The sequence below is a fragment of the Heterodontus francisci genome, chromosome 25 (assembly GCF_036365525.1).
Source record: "Heterodontus francisci isolate sHetFra1 chromosome 25, sHetFra1.hap1, whole genome shotgun sequence".
Classification (NCBI taxonomy): Eukaryota; Metazoa; Chordata; class Chondrichthyes; order Heterodontiformes; family Heterodontidae; genus Heterodontus; species Heterodontus francisci.
This window is the reverse complement of record NC_090395.1, coordinates 31246838-31272144: the sequence shown is the minus strand read 5'-3', so window position 1 is coordinate 31272144 and position 25307 is coordinate 31246838. Positions and strand designations below refer to the sequence as shown.

The 25307-nt window shown below is 44.6% G+C and overlaps 1 protein-coding gene across 1 annotated transcript in view; it reads right to left on the bottom strand.

Annotated features, from left to right (window-relative positions):
* The window catches only part of LOC137384071 (synaptotagmin-6-like), a 324396-nt gene that overhangs the window by 119108 nt on the left and 179981 nt on the right, over positions 1-25307 (bottom strand). Inside the window, exon 6 of the mRNA XM_068057646.1 lies at positions 19256-19814. Within this exon, the coding sequence (XP_067913747.1) occupies positions 19256-19814 (559 nt within the window). The remainder of the gene's footprint in view (positions 1-19255; positions 19815-25307) is intronic.

The following is a 25307-nucleotide window of genomic DNA, read 5'->3' as shown; positions in this document are numbered from 1 at the left end:
CTATGCAGCAGGACCAAATGATGACGGCTGCCCCTGCAATGATGTAGGTCCAGCAGCCTCTGGAGATGCCCCCATGGGCACCTCCATGACGAGGGCATCTGCCACATGCATATCAGCTGCAAGCCGAAACAACTGAGAAGGCTTCCTACACCTCCTTCGAGGCCACAAGAAGAGTACTGCACAGGAGTGGCCAAACACAGAAGCCATCGCATAGAGTGGAGCAATAAGTGGTCACTGAGGTATCGTCGTGCTCTCTGTGAGCACGATGTCCATTTCTTAGCACCGTAAAAATAATGACACTTTCAGCCACACATCTGAGACTCTTTTTCAGAGAGTCATAGAGTTATTCAGTGCAGAAACAGGCCCTTTGGCCCATCATGTCTGTGCTGGCCATCAAGAACTTATCTATTCTGATCCCATTTTCCAGCACTTGGCCCGTAGCCTTGTACGCTATGGTGTTTCAAGTGCTCATCTAAATACATCTTAAATGTTGTGAGGGTACCTGCCTCTACCATCTCTTCAGGCAGTGTCTTCTAGATTCCAACCACCCTCTGGGTGAAAACATTTTTCCTCAAATCCCTTCTAAACTTCCTGCCCCTTACCTTGAATCTATGCCCCCTGGTTATTGACACCTCCGCTAAGGGAAAAGGTTTCTTCCTATCTACCCTATCTATCCCCTCATAATTTTGTATACCTCTATCAGGTCCCCCCTCAGCCTTCTCTGCTCTAAGGAAAACAACCCCAGCCTATCCAGTCTCTCTTCATAGCTGAAATGCTCCAGCCCAGGCAACATCCTAGTGAATCTCCTCTGCACCCTCTCCAGTGCAATCACATCCTTCCTATAGTGTGGTGACCAGAACTGTACACAGTATTCCAGCTGTGGCCTAACTAGCATTTTATACAGCTCCATCATAACCTCCCTGCTCTTATATTCTATGTCTTGGCTAATAAAGGCAAGTATCCCACATGCCTTGCTAACCACCTTATCTACCTGTGCTGCTGCCTTCAATTATCTATGGACAAGTACACCAAGGTCCCTCTGACCCTCTGTACTTCTTAGGTTCCTACCATCCATTGTATATTCCCTTGCCTTGTTAGTCCTCCCAAAATGCATCACCTCAAACTTATCAGAATTAAATTCCATTTGCCACTGCTCTGCCCATCTTACCAGCCCATCTATGTTGTCCTGTAATCTAAAGCTTTCCTCCTCACTATTTACGACACCACCAATTTTCATGTAATCTGAGAACTTGCTGATCATACCTCCTATATTCACGTCTAAGTCATTAATGTACACTACAAACAGCAAGGGTTTCAGCACCGATCCCTGTGGTACACCATTCGTCACAGGCTTCCAAATCGCAAAAACAACCCTCGACCATCACCCTCTGCCTCCTGCCACTAAGCCAATTTTGGATCCAATTTGCCAAATTGCCTTGGATCCCATGGGCTCTTACCTTCTTGACCAATCTCCCATGTGGGACCTTATCAAAAGCCTTACTGAAGTCCATGTAGACTACATCAACTGCTTTACCCTCATCTACACATCAAGTCACTGCCTCAAAAAATTCAATCAATTTAGTTAGACACGATCTCTCCCTGACAAAGCCATGCTGACTATTCCTGATTAATCCCTGCCTCTCCAAGTGGAGATTAATCCTGCCCCTCAGAATATTTTCCAATAGTTTCCCGACCACTGATCTTAGACTCACTGGCCTATAATTACCTGGTTTACCCTTACTACCCTTCTTGAATAATGGTACCACATTCCTTGTCCTCCTGTCCTCTGGCACCTCTCCTGTGGCCAGAGAGGATTTGAAATTTTGTGTCAGAGCCCCTGCAATTTCTTCCCTTCCCTCACATAGCAGCCTGGGGTGCATCCCATCTGGGCCTGGGGATTTATCCACTTTTAAGCCCGCTAAAACTGCTAAAACTGTCTCCCTTTCAACGTTAATTTGTTCAAGTATATCACAATCTCCCTCCCTGATCTCTACACCTACATTGTCCTTCTCCATAATAAACACAGATGAAAAGTAATCATTCAAAACCTCACCTACATCCTCCACTAGTGTTTTTTCATGCCCCCCCTTCGCTCTCCTAATTACTTTGTTAAGTAACTCCCTACACTTTCTATACTCTTCTAGGGCCTCCGCTGTTTTCAGTGCTCTGAATCTGCCATAAGCCTACTTTTTCCTTATCCAATCTTCTATGTCCCTTGACATCCAGGGTTCCCTGGACCTGTTGGCCCTACCCTTCACCTTTACGGGAACATGTTGGCCCTGAACTCTCAGTATTTCCTTTTGAATGACTCCCACTGGTCTGATGTAGACTTTGCTACAAGTAGCTGCTCCCAGTCTACTTTGGCCAGATCCTGTTTTATCATATTGAAATCGGCCTTCCCCAAATTAGTACCTTTATTTCCAGTCCATCTTTGTCTGATTCCATAACTACCTTAAATCTTACAGATTTATGGTCACTATCCCCGAAATGCTCCCCTACTGACACTTCTACCACTTGTCCGGCTTCATTCCCTAAGATTAGGTTCAGTACTGACCCTTCTCTTGTAGGACTTTCTACGTACTGGCTCAAAAAGCTCTCCTGGATGCACTTTAAGAATTCCACCCCCTTTAAGCCTTTTGCACTAAGACTATCCCAGTTAATATTAGGGAAGTTGAAATCCCCTACTGTTATTACCATATTATTTTTACACCTCTCTGAGGTTTGCCTACATATCTGCTCCTATATCTCTCCCTGACTGTTTGGAGGCCTGTAGTACACTCCCAGCAAAGTGATTGCCCCCTTTTTCTTTTTCCGTTCAACCCATATGGCCTCATTTGAGGAACCTTCTAAGATATCATCCCTCCTTACTGCAGTAATTTATTCCTCCTCTTTTACACCATCCCGTCATGCCTGAAGATTCTGTACACTGGAATATTGAGCTGCCAGTCCTGCCCTTCCCTCAACCATGTCTCTGTGATAGCAATAATATCATATTCCCATGTGTTAATCAGTGTCCTCAATTCATGTGCCTTACTTGGAAAATTCCTTGCGTTAAAATAGATGAAATCCAGCCTTGCATTATTCACTTGTGCCTTAACACTTGTGCTCTGCCTTCCAGACTGACTTAGTTTCTCTTCTATATTTGACTGTGCATCACCCCCTACTGCACCTGCACTCTGTATCCCATCCCCCTGCCAAATTAGTTTAAACATCCCCCAAAAGCACTAGAAACCCCCCCTGCAAGGATGTTGGTCCCTTTCCTTTTCAGGTGCAACCCGTCCGACTTGGATAGGTCCCACCTTACCAGAAACAGACCCAGTGATCCAGGAAACTAAAGCCCTCACTCCTGCATCATCTCTTCAGCCATGCATTCATCTGTTTTATCCTCCTATTCCTATTCTCACTGGCACGTGGCACCAGGAGTAATCCAGAGATTACAACCTTTGAGGTCCTGCTTTTTAATCTGCTACCTAGCTCCCTAAATTCTTGTTGCAGGAGTTCATCCCTCTTTCTACCTATGTCCTTGGTACCAATGTGTACCACAACCATTAACTGTTCACCTTCCCCCTTCAGAATGTCCTGCAGTCGCTCCGTAACATCCTTGACCCTAGCACCAGGGAGGCAACGTACCATCCTGGAGTCGCATTTGTGGCCACAGAAATGCCTATCTGTACCCCTTACAATAGAATCTCCTAACACTGTAGCTCTCCCACTCTTTTTCCTTCCCTCCTGTGCAGCTGAGCCACCTGTGGTGCCGCAGACTTGGCTCTTGCTGCATTCCCCTGCGAAGCTATCTCCCCCAACTGTATCCAAAGCGGAAAATCTGTTAGACTGGAAGATGGACCCAGGGGTTTCTGCACTATCTGTCTAGTTCTTCTACACTGCCTGGTGGTCACCCATTCCCTTTCTGCCCGAGCAGTCTTTACCTGCGGTGTGACCACCTCCCTGTATGTGCTATCCACGATGAACTCAGCCTCGCGGATGCTCCACAGTGTCCCCAGCTGCCGCTCCAGATCCGAAACGCGGATTTCGAGTAGCTGCAGCTGGAGACACTTCCTGCACACGTGTTCGCCCTGGACACTGGAAGTGTCCCTGACTTCCCACATTGCACAGGAGCACTCCATGCTGCTGAGCTGCCCTGCCATGACTTACCCTTAATTTATTACCTTAAATTATTCAAAAATTAGAGATTATTTACACTAGGGACCTTGATTCCCTAAAAAAAACACTACTTATTATATAAAAAAACTGTAGACCTTACTTTTCTCTTTACTTTAGTTACTAACCCAGCTATTTAGAGTTACTCCCGAACAGCAGTTACTCACCAACCAATCACCTTGCAGCTTTCCTGTGACGTCACTGTTCACTTTGTTTTCAAACTCTTGCTCTCTCTCTCTCTCTCTCTCCCCCAGTCTCTTTATGCCCCAGCTCCGCTCTCACTATTTCCCGCTTGCTGATGTGACAAGGAAAGTGGTATGAGGTGTTGAAGGAAATCAAGGGTCCCTTCACGGTGAAGACAAAGCCCTGGTCAGTTATGCATTCTTCATTGGCAGCAAGTTTCAGGCTGCATTTTTCATGGACGTGTTAGCACAGGTACCTCAGACTGACGTCTGTAGCATGCCCTTCATCCTGGGAGTGGAAGCCCTTCCTGTTCATGAATCTTACTGGCCAGTCACTGGGCACCTTGATGGCCACACAGATGCAATCAATGATGGTCTGCACCTGGGGGAATCCAGCGAGGGCAGTGAAGCCCAATGTCATCTGTGCCTGTGAGGCCATGCCTGTCATGAAATGTATGCACTGTCCAGCTCTTATAAAGAAGTTATCAGTTCGTGAGATGTCACTATGGTCCACAGCTGATCCTTGAAAGGAACCAGAAGTGAAGACGTTCAAGGCTATATTGACTTTGACGGACGCTGGCAGGGCATGGTGACCAGTGCTGCAAGGTGCGAGTTCTTCGGTAATGAGGGCACAGATGTCTGTGACCATCTCCCTGGAGAATCACAGTCTCCTGCAGCACTGGGTTTCAGTTATCTCAAGGTAGCTCTGTTTTCACCGGTAGATCCTATGTCGGTGGTATGGCCTCCGTGTCTTTTCAGCACCTTGTTCTTCTCATCTGCCCTCCTGATGCCCAGGGCTCTGCCCTTCCTGTGGAGGGTGTTGCTCTTCATTGTTACCATGCCCAAATTCCAAGCGTGGTGCCTCTATTGGCAGCTGCTGACTTGCTTGTTCGCAGCTGGTTCTCCAATTGTGCTTCTGCTTTTCTGCCAGCAGGGCAACAGCCCCCTCCATTGCCCAAGTGCTGACTACCCACTCTGCTAGACACTTGCGCAGTGCCAAGGGCAGCTGTCTACCAATGTCCAAGACCCCTGTGCACCGTTGAAACTTTTATGGCCATGCTAAGTCCCTGGGATAACCATGACTGGCTCCCCACTTTGTACCTGTCTCCTTTCACCTGGTCTGCTCCAGACAGCAGGTGTAGCCCATGCACCCCTCTGTGAAACTCTCAACAACCCCTGTTAATGAACTCTTAATGAGCTCAGCAAGCATTTTAATTGGCCTTAATGGAGGATGTGGCGGGATCACAATCTGGTCCTCCCCTGATCCCGTAGCTGGTATCGGGAAACTCTCACGCCAGCCATTAGCTGTATTTTTGGGCCCCATCTGCCTCTGATCACGGCGGAGCCCACAAGTTCAGCCCTAAATGCCAAAAAGTTTCATGATGCAAGGCCAAAGGAAGTGGTAATGCGACAAGTAAAGAGTTGTGAATGGCAGGATCCTGAATAGTTGCCGTCCGAGAGCAAAGGAAATGAGACAAACGTGAGGGAGAAAAAAACAAATCAGCAATGAAAAATGAAGCAGAATGGGGATAGAGATGACAATCTGACCTTCTGATGAACTTCTGACTCAGTTGCAAAAAGGCTATCAATGAGCCAAGGATGACACCGAACATAAGCAAGCAAAGGAGCTGCAGTCATCGATCTAGCCACTCTAAATAGCTGCCCTCCATTATTATCAAGATACAAAAGCGAATTAAGGCAACATTTTTAAAAAGTGTGTGCTAACTTATTGAAGGCCTTCAAGAGGGAGCTAGACTGATTCTTGGCTGGGAAAGAGATCACAAAGTAAGTGGATTAACCGTTAATGTACACATGGTCAATGTAATCTTCTGGACTCAGTTTTTTTCCTCCTCTAATTGACCCTGGGATTTTTCCTGTTTTTCTCTTGCTTCTCCCAGGGGATGCTATATCTGGAAGCGTCTAGTCGTAGTGCATCATGAATGTGGGAAAGGTTTCATTGACATTTCCTGACAATCATTTTTCGCTGTTTGTGTGCAAAGAAAAAGTTCCCTTGTGCACTTTACACAAAAGGGACGCCGTCTCTTTAAAATGAACTCCTTCTGCAAATTATCCTGCAGGACTGTAGCAATGGGACACAACTGAAAATTAGTTCACAGAAAAATTGGGTTTGTCTTAGTCACTGAAATTTCCATTGAGCCAGTCTTCATTTTGTTCCATTCTATCTCTCATTTACAGGGTGAAAGCCTTTAATACCTCCTTAAAACATCTTGGTGCTGGATCGGAGTGCCAATGCATGTTTATGGCAGTCCTTCTGTTTATTCTCAACGAAATTAGCAGCATTTGCAAAATCTAAAAGCACCCTAGATATTAGCAGCCGCTAAATGATCACTCAGCAGTTTACAAACTAAAGTACAGTCATCATTACTGTGATTGCCTTGTATTCAAGCATCAGTAATGAGATTGCACATCTTGTAATATCACTGAATGATGATGTTCGAGATGTTTGCAGACGAACTGTCGCAATCTTTGCAATAAATTGAAGCCTAGCAGTTTTTAAAAAATTAATTTATCCTGCAAAGTCTCATTTTGAGATCTACACCACAAGTCCCTAGTTTGCTTACACAGGTCCAAACAGATTAAGAACTGCAATTGGTTTCAAAATGCTGCAACATCGGCAAGCTAAGTAGCTCAGTTTGATAGCTACTGTATCATTTGGCCAGCTGCCTGGCAGCAATTGGGACAGTCAGAGGTAGGAGAGAGTTCTGTATTCTGTGTTGCTCATGGCCGTTACGATGCAGAGTTTTGAAGAACACGCTTGGTAGTGTCTGTACTATCAGTGCATTTAAATAAAGACGATGTAAGGGAACCCAATGTATGCTGCAGCACTGTATAAACCTGGCTTGACACTGCAAAAACCTGAATTTAATTCATTGGAACAATTTGAACCAGCCTCAAATAAAGTTAATGAACTCCTAGTCAATGTTAGTCCTCTACCAATCAGAAAATAGGAGCTCTCGATTGCTAAAGTGTTCTGCAGTCTCAAATCCAATACCTTCATTTCATTTAGGAAACGATTGCACTCGATGGCCAATAAAAGTTTCAACTATCATTCTGCCCTACGGTACTCCAGCGCTAAGCAGTGAGTACACTTCAAAACTACTTCACTGTCTGTAAAAGTGGGACATCCCGAGGTGTGAAGGGTGCTATATAAATGTAGATCTTTCTTTGCTTTACTTCAAAACCTAATTGATCCTTGGACTATCTAATCCTCTACCAAGGCCAATGTACAATCTAAATATCCAAACCTGCTTACGATCTTTCCTTGACTCTATGGCCTAATAATGCGATAAGAAAATCATATGAAATCCTTAACAACATTCTGTCAACCAAAAATACGCAGGCGTCTTTAAAAGGGCCAAATGGGAATTCAAGCTGAAAGATGAGCCATTCTTCAATGTTTTGTAAAACTGTCTAGCTCTTTCTCAGCAACTATCTGGCACACAGTTCCCTACATCTTGGAATACTTATAGTGCTACTGAGGTACAGTGGGAAAGCTCAAATATATGCAATTATCATATAAACAATGGAAAAATTCCACAAGCTCGCTCCTCTTTCATGCTCCAGAGGAATGTAAAGCAGTCTCTAAAGCCAAAGTACAACCATGATTAGCATTTAATATACATTAAATGGCTAAATTTGTCAACATTGCTTCACCTGTGACTATGTTAGTTTCTATCATTGTAAGCTGTTTGCAATGTTATTGCAGCTAACACGCTTTCCAACATGTTTAACATGCAACTTATTCCACTGGAGTAGCAAACATGTCACTGCTGTGTGAATTGATTCTTCACATCAAGGAAGATATAAACATTTATATGTGTATATGTGAATTAATAGTAAAATATTCCAGAATTTGCAAGCTGCCTGAGTCTCTGGGGATGGTATTCACTGAACCAACCAGTGTGTATCTCACCGAGAACAAGGAGCTCCAAAAACACTGTTGCTTTAAAGATCAGAATGATCACCTGTGCAGCAATTAGGAGTTATGGATCTCTTCCAAATGTGGAGAAGTAATGGTAACTGTGGAGATACAACTTGGTTCGTATTAGGCTGCAATACTGGCCTGAACCACTGGTACCTCAGAGAGAGCTTTGTAGTTGGGAAGACTACTTTCCTGTTGCTGTGAACATCATTTTCACCACCACCAGAACCCTCTGTGCTTGCATACTTGCACACGTCTGGAGAGCTTCATTTCCTGCACATTTGACAATGTTTCCAGAGAGTAGAAGTGGAACAGCCAGACCTTTGAAACATTAAAAAAAGAACTCTGCCTAAATTACAAAGAGCCCAGGAGGTCCAAAGAACCTCTCAACCTGTTTTAAACTCCATTCATCACAGCAATATCGAGGCTAAGAGTATGTGGTTGCCACCCAAAAGAGGGGTATCATATTTCCGTGTACCAGAGTCAGATCAAGACTTGATTTCAGTCATAGGGCGATATTTTATTAGTGGCACACCGTTCCCGACAGTGGAAGTGGAAGTGGGAGGCACTTCCGCTTTTGTGTCAGCAGCCGGTTCCCACATGATTAAAATTAAAATATCAAGGGCTGGCGGCGGCGGACACGGGAGAAATATGTGATCATGTGTCGGAGAAAGCTTTTCATTGGTGAAAATCGCCGTCGTTTAACAATGTAGAAGGTATAGCTGGGCTTTAAAATAGCCCCCTGGACGAATAGAGAGGCTCTGTATCACAACCAGAATGCTCCTGGTGAGCTCCAGAACCTTAGTCAAGTATCCATTTTTTCCGAGCAGCAGCTTTTGTCCCTCACCCCCACTCATACTTCTCCTCCCATCATTTATTCTTCTATTGTTATTTATTATCTTTGACCTCCTTTCATTACATCCATTGTCTGTGAGTAGACATAGACCGGCCCCACAGTTCAGCGATGCCTCCCTGCAGGTTCTCCTCCAGGCCATTAGGGAAAGGCAGGTGGTGCTTTTATCCCATTCTGGCACCAAAAGACCCTTCCGCCTGACCAAGGCGGCCTGGACGGAGCTGGCAAAGGAAATGAGCAACCATGGGGTCCATCAGAGAATCCAGGGGGCAGTGTAGGAAACAGATCAATTTTAGTTTAGAGATACAGCACTGAAACAGGCCCTTCGGCCCACCGAGTCGGTGCCGACCATCAACCACCCATTTATACTAATCCTACACTAAATCCATATTCCTACCAAATCCCCACCTGTCCCTATATTTCCCTACCACCTACCTACACCAGGGGCAATTTATAATGGCCAATTAACCTATCAACCTGCAAGTCTTTGGCATGTGGGAGGAAACCGGAGCACCCGGAGGAAACCCACGCAGACACAGGGAGAACTTGCAAACTCCACACAGGCAGTACCCAGAATTGAACCCGGGTCGCTGGAGCTGTGAGGCTGCGGTGCTAACCACTGCGCCACTGTGCCGCCTATCAATGACCTGCTCTGAGCCGCCAGGCTAAGCATAATGGTCGCATCCTACTGAAGTGTCTCTCATAGGGTCAACAACAATTTTTAATTGCATGAGGGCAGGTTTGCCAGGCAGGTGGATGGGTGGTTAGCTTCACTGCTGCATGGCAATTGAGGCCAAATCGTGTGAAAGTCTGGCATATGTGAGCGCTTGGATGCAACGTGCGATTCACAGGACAGCATGTGTGATGGGGATGCGTGCAGATAATGGGGTAAGATGTAACTTGAGATGTAAATGACCCTGCACTTTGTCATGCAGGACAAGCAGAGACATAATGCGAGAGAAAGATCTAAGACTGGAGGTAGTGTTCCTGACCTGAGATTGCATATCCCTGCTCAGGAAGAGGCTCTGCAGCTCTCGGGAGAGGAGGGAGGAAGAACAGTAGCAGACGACGAGGATGAAAAGGCCAAGCATAAGCATTGAAATGCATTGAACCTGTGATGGTATGTGGGACACAGGCAGAATGCGAAGAGATGTGTAGCTCTCACATTGTGATGCACCTTAAAGTGGTTCTGTTTGTTCCCCACTGCAGTTCATCACAATCCCAGGCCCAGGCCTCAATCATGTGAAGAATCTGAAGACTCCACCTCAGAGGACAATGAGACCACTCTCATAGGGTCAACAACAATTTTAAATTGCGTGTGGGCAGGTATGCCAGGCATTGGGATGATGACACCACTCTCCCAGAGGATGTGCCATCACTTCCTTCTTCATCAACCTCTGCCAGCACAGTTCCACCCACACGGGTCACAGAGAAGTTGTATTTAGAATCAGGGTCACAATCTGGTGATCACAACATGCACACATTACAGCAGCGGACGGAGATTGTGACAGCCGGGTCCCCTGCCATTCAGGGACCAGACCCCTGCTGAGACCCACGCTGATGACAGGCCTCTGATAACGGTCACAAGAAGCCTGCCAGACATGCAGCAAAAGGTAGCCGAACATATCTCCAAGATGCCAGAGGTCATGTGCACTTTGCGCGGGCGATGGAGAAGTCCATGCAAGCCATGAGTTCTGCCATGTCTCAGGCATGTGAGCACATGGCTTCATCCATGGAGAGGTTGGCGACTGTCATGAAGAGCCAGATAGATCACTCGACCCATATGCGCTCTGACCTGCATTTCATCACTCGAGCCATGGGCTTAGTGCAGCAGTGGCTAGGTGAGAGGGGAATGAGGCACATGGACCTCCCTCTAGGGGCCCCTACCCCTCAGGCATACAGGCAGGTGCTATTGTGCACCCAGATGGATGAGGCCCCAAAGTGCTGAACTTTCCAATATGGGCAGCAAGGGGTGCAACAAGGCTGGATGTGCTGCAGAATGTAGGTAAGGGCTTATGCTATCACGCACTGTGAAGCAATTCATTTTATGAAGAAATCCTGTGCTTCCAATAAGGAAGCTACCCTCAAAGGGACCGCATGTCAGATTGTAGCCCTGATTCTCTAATCTGCAATTTATTCATTTTGAACTGTGGTCACCGCTGTTACATAGGCAGACACAGCTGCCATTTGCCCAAAATAAGGTCTGGCAATCGGCAACAGCAACTAAGTGGAATTATATTTATTTATTTATTTAGAGACACAGCACTGAAACAGGCCCTTCGGCCCACCAAGTCTGTGCCGACCAACAACCACCCATTTATACTAACCCTACAGTAATCCCATATTCCCTACCACCAACCTACACTAGGGGCAATTTACAATGGCCAATTTACCTATCAACCTGCAAGTCTTTGGCTGTGGGAGGAAACCAGAGCACCAGGCGAAAACCCACACAGACACAGGGAGAACTTGCAAACTCCGCACAGGCAGTACCCAGAACTGAACCCGGATCCCTGGAGCTGTGAGGCTGCGGTGCTAACCACTGCGCCACTGATAGGTTAATCTGCTTCTGGTGGTGTTGATTGTAGGTGAATTGTTGCCCAGAATGCTGGGAGACTCTTTGCTCTTCTTTGAATAGAATAAAGGAATTTTTTTGTCCAGTAACTAATATAAAGCTGTGGGCGAACTAGTTGCAAAGTGCTTATGACACGGAGCTAGCAACTCAGAATGCAAATCTTACCATGTGCAAGTTATGAAACTGAATTAATTAAATCTGCAGAAGAGCATGAAAACTGATTGTCCTAAAAATTCAGCTGGTTCATTCATTGCTTTGGGGAAGTGAATCAGACTGGCCTTCACTAACTCCAGTCTCATACTTTTAAATTAAAAAGTCCCTTTTAAATTAGCCTAAAAAATCAATAGCTAGAAAGTGGCCATGATCACTTTTACAGGAACTAAGGATGGGCAATAAGTGCAACCCACATCCTGAGCAGCCATCAGTTTAATGTTTTATCCAAAAGGCAGCATCTCTGACAATGCAGCACTCCCTCAGGACAACACTGATGAGATAAAATTCGGCTGCCATATTTGACGACATTGCAAAAGGAATTCACTGTAGATCAGAGGTCAATTGTCTCTTAGTGTGGCACAACTGTGCTTTTGTAATTCTAGTTCTCCCTCTGAAGCCTATGGGTTTTAATCTATTTCTAAGTATTTTGGTCCCTGGGATATTCTAACTGCTGATGGCTCTGAAATGTTCCTATCTAATCATAGGAAACTAGGCGGCTCTCTGCTTCTACTTATCCTGAAACAGGCTGGATTTTGTGGTGCCCGAGAAGGTGGAGGGACTCCTGCCTCAGCCTTTCCCATCCCCACGCGCCCCATCCCCCACCCCCGGTGCGATCTTACATTCTTAAGTGCCTGGTGCAAGGATCCCTGTACCTTTAAAGACAGGGATCCTGCTTCCAAGAACTGCTGGCCAATCACGGAGCCAGCAGTTCAGCAGTATCAGCAGTGCCACCAGGAGCAGTGGCTAATGCCAGTAGAGCAGAAGCCTCAGACCCAGGGCCAGTGCTGGAGAGCCGCACCAGAGATAGGTGAAGTGGGATCGCTGGGGCCAGTCCAGAAGGCCCTGGTGAGTGGAGGTGGGAGGGTGGGCGTTAAGTGCAGGGGGAGGGAATTTCAGGGAGGCGGAGTTTTTCCCAGCAGGGGTCCTATTACTGGACTATCTCCCTGTATAGTGGAGGCTACTCTACCACCACCCTCCCCCCCATCAACGCCGCTGGTTAAATCCCAGCAATGGCAGGAAGAGGAGGAAGAGGCCCTGAAGTGACCATTAATAGGCCACTAAAGGGCCTCAATTGACCTCTGGACGGAGAAGCCATCATCAGCCTATCCCACCCCCGACAAAATTACTTTGCGATGGGGAGGCGATGAGCCCTCTACGTCCCGCCTCCCGTCACAATTCTAAGGGCCCCCCCACTTCGAACCCTGTCTCGGGGGGCCCATGAATTCCAGCCCAGTGGGATCAGTCCCCAGAACATCCCAAGATATCATGCCCACATCCAAGTGGTTACTGACACAGCTGGGCTCAGTGTCCACACAGGATTGCTGCTGACCTGGCAGCCAACCACCAAACTCAGTGCACCTGCCTACTTCAGTCTGCAGGAAGGTATGTCCTTATGCGAAGCATGGGTCCATTGGAATGCAGAATGATGCATCCGCATGAGCTGCTGCAACCCCTCTTGCAGGGTTCTTTGTTTTTTTTATTTCATTCATGGGATGTGGGCATCGCTGGCTAGGCCAGCATTTATTGCCCATCCCTAATTACCCTTGAGTAGGTGGTTGTGAGCTGCCTTCTTGAACCACTGCAGTCCATGTTGGGTAGGTACACCCTCAGTGCTATTAGGAAGGGAGTTCCAGGATTTTGACCCCAGACTGTGAAGGAATGGCAATATCGTTCCAAGTCAGGATGATGTGTGACTTGGACGGGAACTTGCAGGCGTGGTATTCCCATGCATCTGCTGCCCTTGTCCTTTTGGGTGTTATAGGTCACGGGTTATAAAGGTGCTGTCTAAGGAGCCTTGGTGCATTGCTGCAGTGCATCTTGTAGACACTGCTGCCACTGTGCGTCAGTGGTGGAGGGAGTGACGTTGAAGGTGGTGGATGGGGTGCCAATTAAGCGGGCTGCTTTGTCCTGGATGGTGTTGAGCTTCTTGAGTGTTGTTGCACCAGTCCAGGCAAGTGGAGTGTATTCCATCACACTCCTGACTTGTGCCTTGTAGATGGTGGACAGGCTTTGGGGAGACAGGAGGTGAGTTACTCGCCTTTGACCTGCTCTTGTCGCTATGCTATTTATATGGCTACTTCAGTTCAATTTCTGGTCAATGGTAACCCCCAGCATATTGATAGTGGGGGATTCAGTGATCGTAATGCCGTTGAATGCCAAGGGGAGATGGTTAGATTCTCTCTTGTTGGAGATGATCATTGCCTGACACTTGTGTGGCGCGAATATTACTTGCCACTTATCAGCCCAAGCCTGGATATTGTCCAGGTCTTGCTGCATTTCTGCACGGACTGCTTCAGTATCTGAAGAGTCATGAATGGTGCTGAACATTGTGCAACCATCAGCGAACATCCCAACTTCTGACCTTATGATTGAAGGAAAGTCATTGATGAAGCAGCTGAAGATGGTTGGGCCTGGGACATTACCCTGAGGAACTCCTGCAGTGAAGTCCGGGAGTTGAGATGATTGACCTCCAACAACCACAACCATCTTCCTTTACACCAGGTACAACTCCAACCACCGGAGAGTTTTCCTCCTGATTCCCATTGACCTCAGTTTTGCTAGGGCTCCTTGATGCCACACTCGGTCAAATGCTGCCTTGAAGTCAAGGGCAGTCACTCTCACCTCACCTCTTGAGTTCAGCTGTTTTGTCTATTAAAACTAAGGCTGTAATGAGGTTAGGAGCTGAGTGGCCCTGGCAGAACCCAAACTGAGTGTCACTGAGCAGGTTATTGCTAAGCAAGTGCTGCTTGATAGCACTGTCGACGACACCTTCCATCACTTTATTGATGATCGAGAGTAAACTGATAGGGCGGTAATTGGCCGAGTTGGACTTGCCCTGCTTTTTGTGGACAGGACATACCTGGGCAATTTTCCACAATACCGGGTAGATGCCAGTGTTGTAGCTGTAGTGGAACAGCTTGGCTAGGGGCGCAGCAAGTTCTGGAGCACAGGTCTTCAGTATTATTTGCCAAAATGTTGTCAGGCCCCATAGCCTTTGCAGTATCCAGTGCCTTCAGTCGTTTCTTGATATCACATGGAGTGAATCGAATTGGCTGAAGATTGGCATCTGTGATTCTGGGGACTTCAGGAGGAGGCCGAGATGGATCATCAAATCAGCACTTCTGGCTAAAGATTGTTGCAAATGCTTCAGCCTTGTCTTTTGCACTGATGTGCTGGGTTCCTCCATCATTGAGGATTGGGACATTTGTGGAGCCTCCTCTTCCAGTTAGTTGTTTAATTATTCACCACCATTCAGTACTGGATGTGGCAAGACTGCAGAGCTTAGATCTGATCCGTAGGTTACGGGATTGTTTAGCCCTGTCTATCGCATGCCGCTTACTCTGTTTGGCACGCAAGAAGACCTGGGTTGTAGCTTCACCAGGTTGACACCTCATTTTGAGGTATGCCTGTGGTAGTGGTAGTCTTGCTCCTCAAGACTCAAAGTTGGCCCCCATGGTTCCCACATTTGACAACTAAGATGCATCTTGTAGCAGCGTGAGCATCTTGAGAGATGTACACTCACTGCTTATGGAAAAGACTTGCATTTACATAGCAGCTTACACAACCACAGGACCTCCCAATGCGCTTTACAAACAATGAAGTACTTTGGAAGTGTAGTCATAGTTGCAATGTCGGAAATGCTGCAGCTAATTTAATAAGCTCCCACAGATAGCAATGTGATGATGACCAGACAGTCTGTTTTTGTACGATTGATTGAGTGATAAATATTGGCTAGGCCACCATGGTAACTTTCCTGGTCTTCTTCAAAATACTGTCCACCTGTCAAAATTACCTCCACCTGAAAATGCAGACATGGCCTCAGCTAAGCGTTTCATCCGAAAGACAGCACCTTCAACAGTGCAACTCTCCCTCAGTACTGCACTGGATTGTCAGACTTGATGTTTTATGCTCAAGTCCTGGAGTGCGACTTGGATCCACAACCTTCTAACTCAGAGGAGAGAGTGCTATCTAAAGAGTCACGGCCAATCACTTGCTACTTGCAGTACAATCAACTTGCCATACATCCCAAGATCTATCTATCCTTGTCCCTTCTTTTATATGTTAATGCTGGCTCACCTTGAACATTTGCACAATTTTAATCTTCTTCTGACATCATCCATGGCACAGGCAGGCCAGGGATTCACCTTGCTGATCATCTCCTGCCAGATATGTTGACATCTGTCCTTGGCAGAGTGTCTCTCTCTTCTCCAGGAGCATGCCTACAAGTTTGGGCAGAGTTCTTCCTGTGTGCGAATGAGATATAGTAGCCCTGGAATTGCACGGTCTGCAACCTGGTTTTATATTGCCAGGCCTTACACGTATCAGTTACGTGACTGCTAATTCATTTCTGAAAGATGAAACCAATACCAGTTGAGATTGGCCAAATTTGCTCTATTAATACTAACATCAATGATTAATCCCTGAGGCAAACAGCTTGTATTTACATTTCATGCAGTGAAATGTTTCAAGATGCTTCACAGGTGCGTTAACAAGCAAAATTTTAGACCGAGACACACAAGGAGATATCATTACTGGTGACCAATAGCTTTTAAAACATGTGGGATTTGACATGGAGGAATATCACTATTAGTAAATCCTAGAATTAGTGAGATGAATGCACCAAGAACTAAAAGCAGAAAAATGTTAGAACTTGTTTCACTTTCAGGGTGTACAATGCAACTACTTGCATTTATAATTTGCCCAACTATAGAAATGTAATTCCCAGAGATGTGTTTCCAGTGCTGAGTTTTCCATCATCTACTCACTTCAAACACTGGTGTTTAATGCAGATTACAAAGTAGAATTGTGCAGAAGTTACCAGCAGTGAAATGTAAATGTAAAATTTTTGACATAAATAAATCTACCATGGAACCCTGAGCATTTAGTTATGTAAAATTTCAATTGGAGAAATTGCAAGTAATCTGATATAATATCACACCAGTATGCCAGAAGACATTGTCAGAGCACAGAGACAAGACTGGAAACAGCACACAGTGAAAGTGTCACATTCAGCCTATTCAATTGGATCCAATGCAAAGAACCATCGCTTGGAAGGGTTTATTATAATGAATATTGGTTGGTGAGATGGTGGGAGAAGATTTCTTCACTCAACCTCCTCCCATTCATGAAGTTACTCATTCAACACCTCATGGTCCAAAAACTTAGATTATGTAAAAGGGAAGAAAGAGCACACTAATCAAAAGGTAAGGGCTAAATTATTGATATATATAGGGGTAGAAACTAGATCTAATTACACTCGTTTTACAGGCATCAGAAGGTCCAATTTTGGGGTCTAGGGACCTCTGAAATTGTATGACCATTTTTCAGGCATCTGGACAGCTGCCTAAAACATGCATTAAGCTCCTTGCTGATGCTAATGAGGAGCCTAATGCCTGGTATTTGATACCTCTGCCAAAGTGGGCTGCTTGAGGAGCACCAGTATCAGGACTGCTCTGGTTAGGTTTTTTTAACACTATTGTGGCTTAGCCAGTGAACACAACCAAAAAGATAAGCTAGCTTTTTAAAAAAAATTTATGTAGAGTCAGGAATGGTCTCCTGCTATTATCCCTCCCACCCAGGACTTACCTGAAGGATGTTGCCAGTGAGGTTAGCAGTTTGATATTAAATTCTTCGGCTAACTGAGTTGCCTTTTGAGGTGTAATAGGTGCTGGCAGCTTGCTGTGATTATGTAGATGAGGCCTGAGGACTAATTTAGTGCTATCCTTTGGTCTCCATCTTTAGGCATAGGTATCTTTCCCTTTGCCCATTAAGCAATTCAAAATTGTCAAAACTAACTTCCAGGATGTAGAGTCTGAGTTGGTTTGGACACTAATGACCTTGTTATGTAATACTGGCATAGATATAGAATTTATCTCCTCACTATCTGTGTGGTAGTATGTGTTTGAGTACTCTGGCGAAAAGTTAATCAAGGAAAAGTTAGTTAAGTAATGATGTCATTGATAATGAACAAAAAGGGCTTGTGATATTGGAGATATAGAATTTGCAGACTAATCACTCTTCAGAAGTTTTAATAGGAACAAAGGAACATAGGAGCAGGAGTAGGCCATTCAGCCCATTGAGCCTGCTCTGCCATTCAATTAGATCATGACTGATCATCTGTCTCAATGCTACTTTCCTGCACTATCCCTGTATCCCTTGATGTCATTAGTATCCAGAAATCTATCGGTTTTCTGCCAATAAAATGCTCAATGATTGAGCTTCCATTGCCCTCTGGGGTAGAGAATTCCAAAGATTCACCATCCTCTGAGTGAATGAATTCCTCCCCATCTCTGTTCTAAATGGCCTACCCCTTATTCTGAGTCAATGTCCCTTGGTTCTTGACTCACCAGCCAGGGGAAACATCCTAACTACATCTGCCCTGTCATGCCCTATAAGAATTTAGTAAGTTTCAATGAGATCACCCCTCATTCTTTGAAACTCTAGAGAATATAGGCCTAGTTTCCTCAATCTCTCCTCATAAGACAACCCTGCCACCTCAGGGATTTGTCTGGCGAACCTATGTTGCACTCCCTCTATGATAAGTATATCCTTCCTTTGATAAGCAGACCAAAACTGTACACAATACTCCAGGTGCAGTCTCACCAAGGCTCTATACAATTGCAGCAAGACATGTTTATTCCTGTACTCAAATCCCCTTATGATGAAGGCCAACATACCATTTACCTTCCTAATTGCTTGCTGCGCCTGCATGCTAGTTTTAGTTTTTTAATGTCCCGTTTACAACTAGAACTTTGCAAAATACCTAAAACAAAATATACAGCAGCAGATGGGGTAAGAGCTAATTGAGTTAAAATGTTGAAGTAAGTTGCATAGCCAAAATCACACGCAAGTTATTTTCCTTGCCCTCAATAACAATTTCCACTTAAATCTTGAGTTGAATATCATTGAGTAGAATATAATACAAAAAGAACAGCGTTTTTTGGCAAAACTCAAAATATATAGATTCTAAATTTTGAATATCTCAGTACTTGCTTATAGTAAGAGTAACTATTCTGAGAATGGAGTGAGGAAGTGGTTTAGACCTTTCACCTCTAGGGCCTGGGTTCAAATTCAGTTCAAAATTGTGGGATGACTTCAATAGGTAAGAAATCAGGGAGAGTCATCAGGGAGAATTGCATCTGAGGGACCACATCTGATACTGCAGGTAGTGTACGCAAATGCCAGCCTAGTTCGTGTGCTCAAATCCTGGAGTGGGGTTACAGCTCATAACTTCCTGACCTGGAGGCAAGTGTACCAGCAACCGAGCCAAGTCGAGGCAAATTCTTCATGCATGCTGAAACTAGCATAGAAAAAGAGACCCAAATACTCACAGTTGTTGCGTATTGAATATCCTTCCAGATGGAGGTATCCCTGGAGAGATCTGAGATCTCAAACAGGTTCTCTAAAATCACCTCTCCAATCATATCATGTCTAGAAAACCTGTCAAAGTCATACACACTTAAGTGTAGCTTCCTGTTGGTGAGTTCATCATATGATACAGGAAATTGGAAGCTTTCATCGAATGTAGGATTGAGTGTCTTTCTGTGCACTCGGGTCTGGAACTTCCTTTTCCGATCAGGGAGAAGGTAGATTTTTACATAGGGGTCCGAGCTTCCACAAAAGTCTTTCGCAGGCAGGTCAAAAGCCTTGAGGATTGTAACAATCAACATTTCGTTCTCATAGTCGTATTTTAACATGAAATTGATTTTCCCACAGGTTTTCCCGCCTTCCTTCTTTGTGTCTTCTGAATCCACAGATTTCTGTTTGTAGAGCTCTGGTTTGATCCGCCCGATACTCGTAGCTTGTTCTTTGTGCGGTAAGGAGTCTGTGCTGAAGTCAACGCTCGATACGTGCATCTGCCTTGGCAAGTGTCTTTTAAAAGAGCTGTGCCTAGAGAAAAGAATTAAAAGAAAATTAAATTGATATGCGCACTCAGTGGTTTGGGAAATAGGTCTTCAGAAGAAAAAGAAGGAATCTCACTTTCATGACCCAAAGCGTTTTATGCCAATGAAGTACTTTTGAAGTGCAGTTACTGTTATATTGTAAGAAAAGCAGCAGCCAATTTGTACATAGCAAGATCCTACAAACTACAATGTAATAATAACAGATCATCTATTTAACCGATGTTGTTTGATGGATAAACATTGGCCAGGACATTGGGGAGAACCTCCCTGCTTTTTTTTTGAAATAACACCATAGGATCTTTTATGCCTACCCGAGAGGGGATAGCTCAATGACAGTGTAACATCTCATCTGAAAGACGGTTTCTCTGACAGTACAGCACTCCCTCAGTGTCAGCCTGGATTATGTACTCTGGTATCTGGAATGGAACTTGAACCCACAAACTTCTGATTCGGAGACCACAGTGTTACCACTGAGCCAACATGAACAGCTAAAATGAATGACAGTGACAACTTTGTTGCATACTTTTAGACGTTTTGATTTGGACTGTAAGACTGAGAACTGGATGTTTGGAATGTAATATGCATTACGCACTGAAACACCCCCACAACAGGTTGATACTGTCACACAGTCTATTGCCAGCTGAAGGTTTCACTAATCTCTGAACTCTGGGTTTGCTGACCTACATTGGCTCCCAGTGTGATAACACCTCAATTTTAAAATTCTCATCTTTGTTTTCAATTCCCTCCCTATCATTGTAACCAGCTCCAATTCTATGACCCTTTTGTTGTCTCTGCAATCGGTTAATTCTGGCCTCTTGTGCATCCTCTATTTTCATCATTCCACCACTGGCGGCCATGCCTTCACCTGGCCTTCAACTTTTGGTTACCTGTTATAATGTCTCTAAACATGGCTCAGTATCAAATTTTGTTCGATAATGCTCCTGTGAAGTGCCTTGGGCTATTTTACTATGTTAAAGGCACTATGTATAAATCTAAGTTATTTCACTGAGCTACAATAGTGCTTTTTTGCATTGAATGGGTTTTCCCTTCAGTCTCATGAGAGCAAATAGGAAATTGTTTAACAATAATATTTCGGTAATTGTAATCTGAGATGTCGTTAAGTGTTATGATCCTGTTGTTTATCGGGAAATATGCAGTACGTCTTTAAGGCAGCAAGCTTCAGAAGTAAAGGTGCATCTTTGAATGCTTGTATCCAAGGCAACCGAGACCAAGAATAGAATATACAATGTTGTGATTGACTTTTGAAAATTTGGCTTTTGCAGAGACAGTTGAGACAGACACAGCTGGGCCAGCATGAACTGAAGGAAATAAGAGAGATCTCTGTCAATTTTAAACTGAAGGAAGTGAATTTAAGCTGCTATTGTTTTATACCTCTCAAAATTCTAAAAGTTAAGCCAGATTGATTCTTTTGAAAGTGGTTGCGAATTGTTGATCTGCTGTGGTCATCACCAGAAAGAAGAGTTTGAAGCTTCAAATATTGAACTGAATGGCCTATCAATGAAGAACTGTTTTCCTTACCTCATTGGACCCTGGATGTTTGCAAGTGGACTTTGAATCAAAGGACTGTTCATCAGGAAGTGTAAATCTGAAAGAACTTTATTGTTAGAATTTTAAATATTGTTTTATCTTAGTGGTGTTTAAGATATTTTAATTTTTTTTCTAATAAACAGTTCATTTGTTGATGCCTAAAGGTTTAGTTCGCCTCTTTTGAGGGTTAATAGATTTTTCAATTCGGCTGCGGCTTTCTTTGATTTGGAAAAGCTTAAAGATGTTATGCGATCTGTGGAGTGATGGGACTGAATTGAAAGTGCATTGCTCCCACTGCAATCAGAATCATATATTTTGATTGGGTGCTTTGTCTTGAGTGGTCATGCCATAACAAGTGGCTGAACTTCATAACCTTTATTAAGAGGGATCAAATGTGCAGTAAGACATGCCAGCTTTTCTGTCTCTCTGTCGACTCTTTGATTTATATAGCACCCTACCACATCAAAACATCTTAAACATGTCATACACAATTAATTACTGCTGAAGTGCAGGGAATGTTATATAGAAAAGTGTGGCAGCCATTTTACACCTAGAAATATCCCACGAACAGACACAACGTGAACAGACAGTTAATTTTGATGGCATTATTTGAGACAAAAATTCCAGCCAAAACATAAGGAGAGCTCCTGTGTGTTCTCCAAATACTGGCTCGGTGGGAGGATATTAGCAACCACCTGCTAATACCTGTCATCAGAGATCCAGCTAGCCAACACATTGTTGCAGTAGGACATTCTGAGAGCATTTATGGGATGCTGTTTGCGCAGGTTCAAACTGGGAGACACATTTTCGATATTCATTGCTATTCACCATCCTCTTTAATAATCATCACAGAATTTGATCACAAAATCCTAGCTAAAGAAATGTACTAAATTTTCACAAAGTATTGGTTTAAATAAATGTGAATTCTAAAACTGAGAGTTGTGCCTAAAAGGACCCTGATGGGCCCAGTGCAACCTACATCAAGTATATAATCATTATCGGCTGTCCTCATTAGCTGCCAGATCGTTTGTGGAATAAAGAATTGTTGATCATATTTTTTATTATTTGTACTTTATATCCTTTTTTGGTGAACAAAACTACAGATTTTATTTTTGTTTTGCATTCTCTATGGGTCTTAATCCCATTGCCTAATTATACATCGTGAAAATACGAACAAAAACTGGAGTTTCTCAATTCTCTGCCACTCTCCGTTATCCACCAGGAAGGAGGGGCGGAGAGGCTCCCATTATAGATGGAGCTTCCATGATAGGCTTGCTTTTAAAACACTGCTGGCCTGCCTTGTAACAAAGCTTTATCATTTTTTGACAGTAAGAATAGACTTTCAATTCTCAGTTGAGAAGTCACCCAAGAACCATGCAACATTTTCATGCCAGCGGTGTTCAAAATGGGTCAGATTTTTCTCCTGTCAGGGAGAAATCAATTTGTGACTCTTCAAATAAGCTTGGCAAACTGTAATAACAAATCAAAATGGATTTCATAAAGGATTTTTTTGTGTTTTGCTTTAAAAAAAAATGATTTCAGTCGAAAAAAATTCACAAAGCAGGAGCACAGAAAATGTCTTTGCCAAATTCTTGGTGGAATGAAGTTGCGAGTGGTATTCTGAACTAATTTATTTCAACAGAGTGGCACTCAGAAGAAACATTTAATGTAAAACCCAGAGATAAATAGCATCCTCTGGAAGTTTAGGTGCATCAGGTAGAACAGCAATATTAAGCTCTTCCCAATTTAAAACATAACATCACATTTTAAACATTCATTTTGTAATAGTTGTACAATGTCAGGCTTGGAGTACAGGAGACATTACCTCATAACTGTCCATGAAGAGACAAAAAAATATCATAGGTATATAGTAAATCAGTCAAGGAGAATGTAGGGGAGTAGCCTGGGAATGACTCGGGGTTGTGCTATGGATGTACTGGGAAGAGATAAGACATTGAAAGCTACAGAGAACTACTGAGTGCTCATGTGTAGAATGTCCAGAGCTTAAACAACCAGAGATTTTAATGGGCTTGCGTAACAAATGATAGGAGCCAACCTGAGCACAATATGTATCAAGAGCATACACACTGAATGTGATGACATATTGTGCCCACATTTCTCCTATGTAATTAAAAGATACTGGAGCTCCTTGCAGACTTTGCTCTAGCCTTGCTGTGGCTAGCATAAGCAGTCAAGATGCCATGCTTGCGACTTCCTGAGGAATCCTTGATATGTGAGCTAATCAGTAGTTGGATGATCTGTATTTATGGTGTTGTGTTTTATTATCAAATTTACCTGATTTAATAGAGTATTAACCAGACAATTCAGTGTTTCCTAGGAGTCCAGCTTGTGTAAGATATAAACCTGGGTTGTCCAACCTTTCCGTGTGGGGGGAGCCACATTACAATTTTTGTCTTACATAGGGGGCCGGTGAGACAATTTCGGAAAGATAAAGGCATTAAAAATTTATCTATTAATCAAAACAACAGTAAATGTGCATTTTTGTGAAGAAGCTTTAAATGAGAAGATTAATTTGTTGGTTTACTTTCTCTTCACTATGTTGGACACTGATTTAGTGAGATACCTGGCATTTTTTTGCTTGCACAAATAGTCAATGTTTTCCCGTACACTTGTAGCAATGCGGAGTATTCTGGATAGATGTCTATCTGTCAGGAGTGATCTTAATCGCGCTCTGTCCCGCCTCTCTCTCTCTCTCTTTGTGTGGCTGTCTCTCTATGTCTCTCTCTCTCCCTGTGTTTCCCCCTCTCACTGTTCACCCCCTCTCTCTCTCTCTCTCTGTCCCCATCTCTTTCTGCGTCCCCCCCTCTCTCTGTCCCCCCCTCTCTTTCTCTGTCCTCCCCTCTCTCTCTGTCTCCCCCCTCTCTCTCTGTCTCCCCCCCTCTCTCTCTGTCCCCCCTCTCTCTCTGTCCCCTCTCTCTCTCTCTGTCTCCCCCCTCTCTCTCTGTCCCCCCCTCTCTCTCTGTCTGTCCCCCCTTCTCTCTGTCTGTCCCCCCCTCTCTCTCTCTGTCCCCCCCTCTCTCTGTCCCCCCCTCTCTCTGTCCCCCCTCTCTCTCTCTGTCCCCCCCTCTCTCTGTCCCCCCCCTCTGTCTCTGTCCCCCCCTCTCTCTCTGTCCCCCCCCGCCCTTCCTTCTCTGTCCCCCCCTGTCTCTCTCTCTGTCCCCCCCTCTCTCTCTGTCCCCCCCGCCCCTCCTCTCTGTTCCTCCCCTTTTTCTCTCTGTTCCTCCCCTCTTTCTCTCTGTTCCTCCCCTTGTTCTCTCTGTTCCTCCCCTCTTTCTTTGTTCCTCCCCCCCTCTCTCTCTCTCTTCTCACTCTCCCTCTGTCTCTCTCTGACAGTTGCAGAGAACAGGAACGCTCAGCAGAGCAGCGTTGTGGTTGGACAGTTTTTTTAAAAACCATGCTGTCAGTTTCAGTGCTGACAGGTGCCGACATTGGGGACAGTGATTTCTAAACATTGGACAGAGTCAAGGTTTTCTGGTGGGCTTGTAAAAAAAAAGTTGGAGCCTGCAGGTGTGAATAAATCTTCATTATATCAGGTGAACTATGTTTCCGAGCAATATACTACACTCGCCTCTTGTTAGAGATTTATTTTTAAACTACACAAATAGACTGGGGGTTGAATTTTATGCTGCTGCCGCGGTAGTCGGCGGCGGCTGTAAAGGAAATGGTGGCCCGCACGCACGGGCTTTACTCTGCGGAGCCGCTCATTTACGTGGCTGGGGCGGACCGTGCCCCCCGATGACGCGTGGTCCGTTTCCGGCAATGGCATCAGGCACCATTGCACAGGTACCAACGCCATTTATAAAGGGCTTCAAGCCCTTCCAACTCATTTACATATTTAAAGATAAAAGCATTGTAAATTAAATTGAAAACATTAAATAAATGTTTGTAGCCCCTCTCCCCATGCCCAATA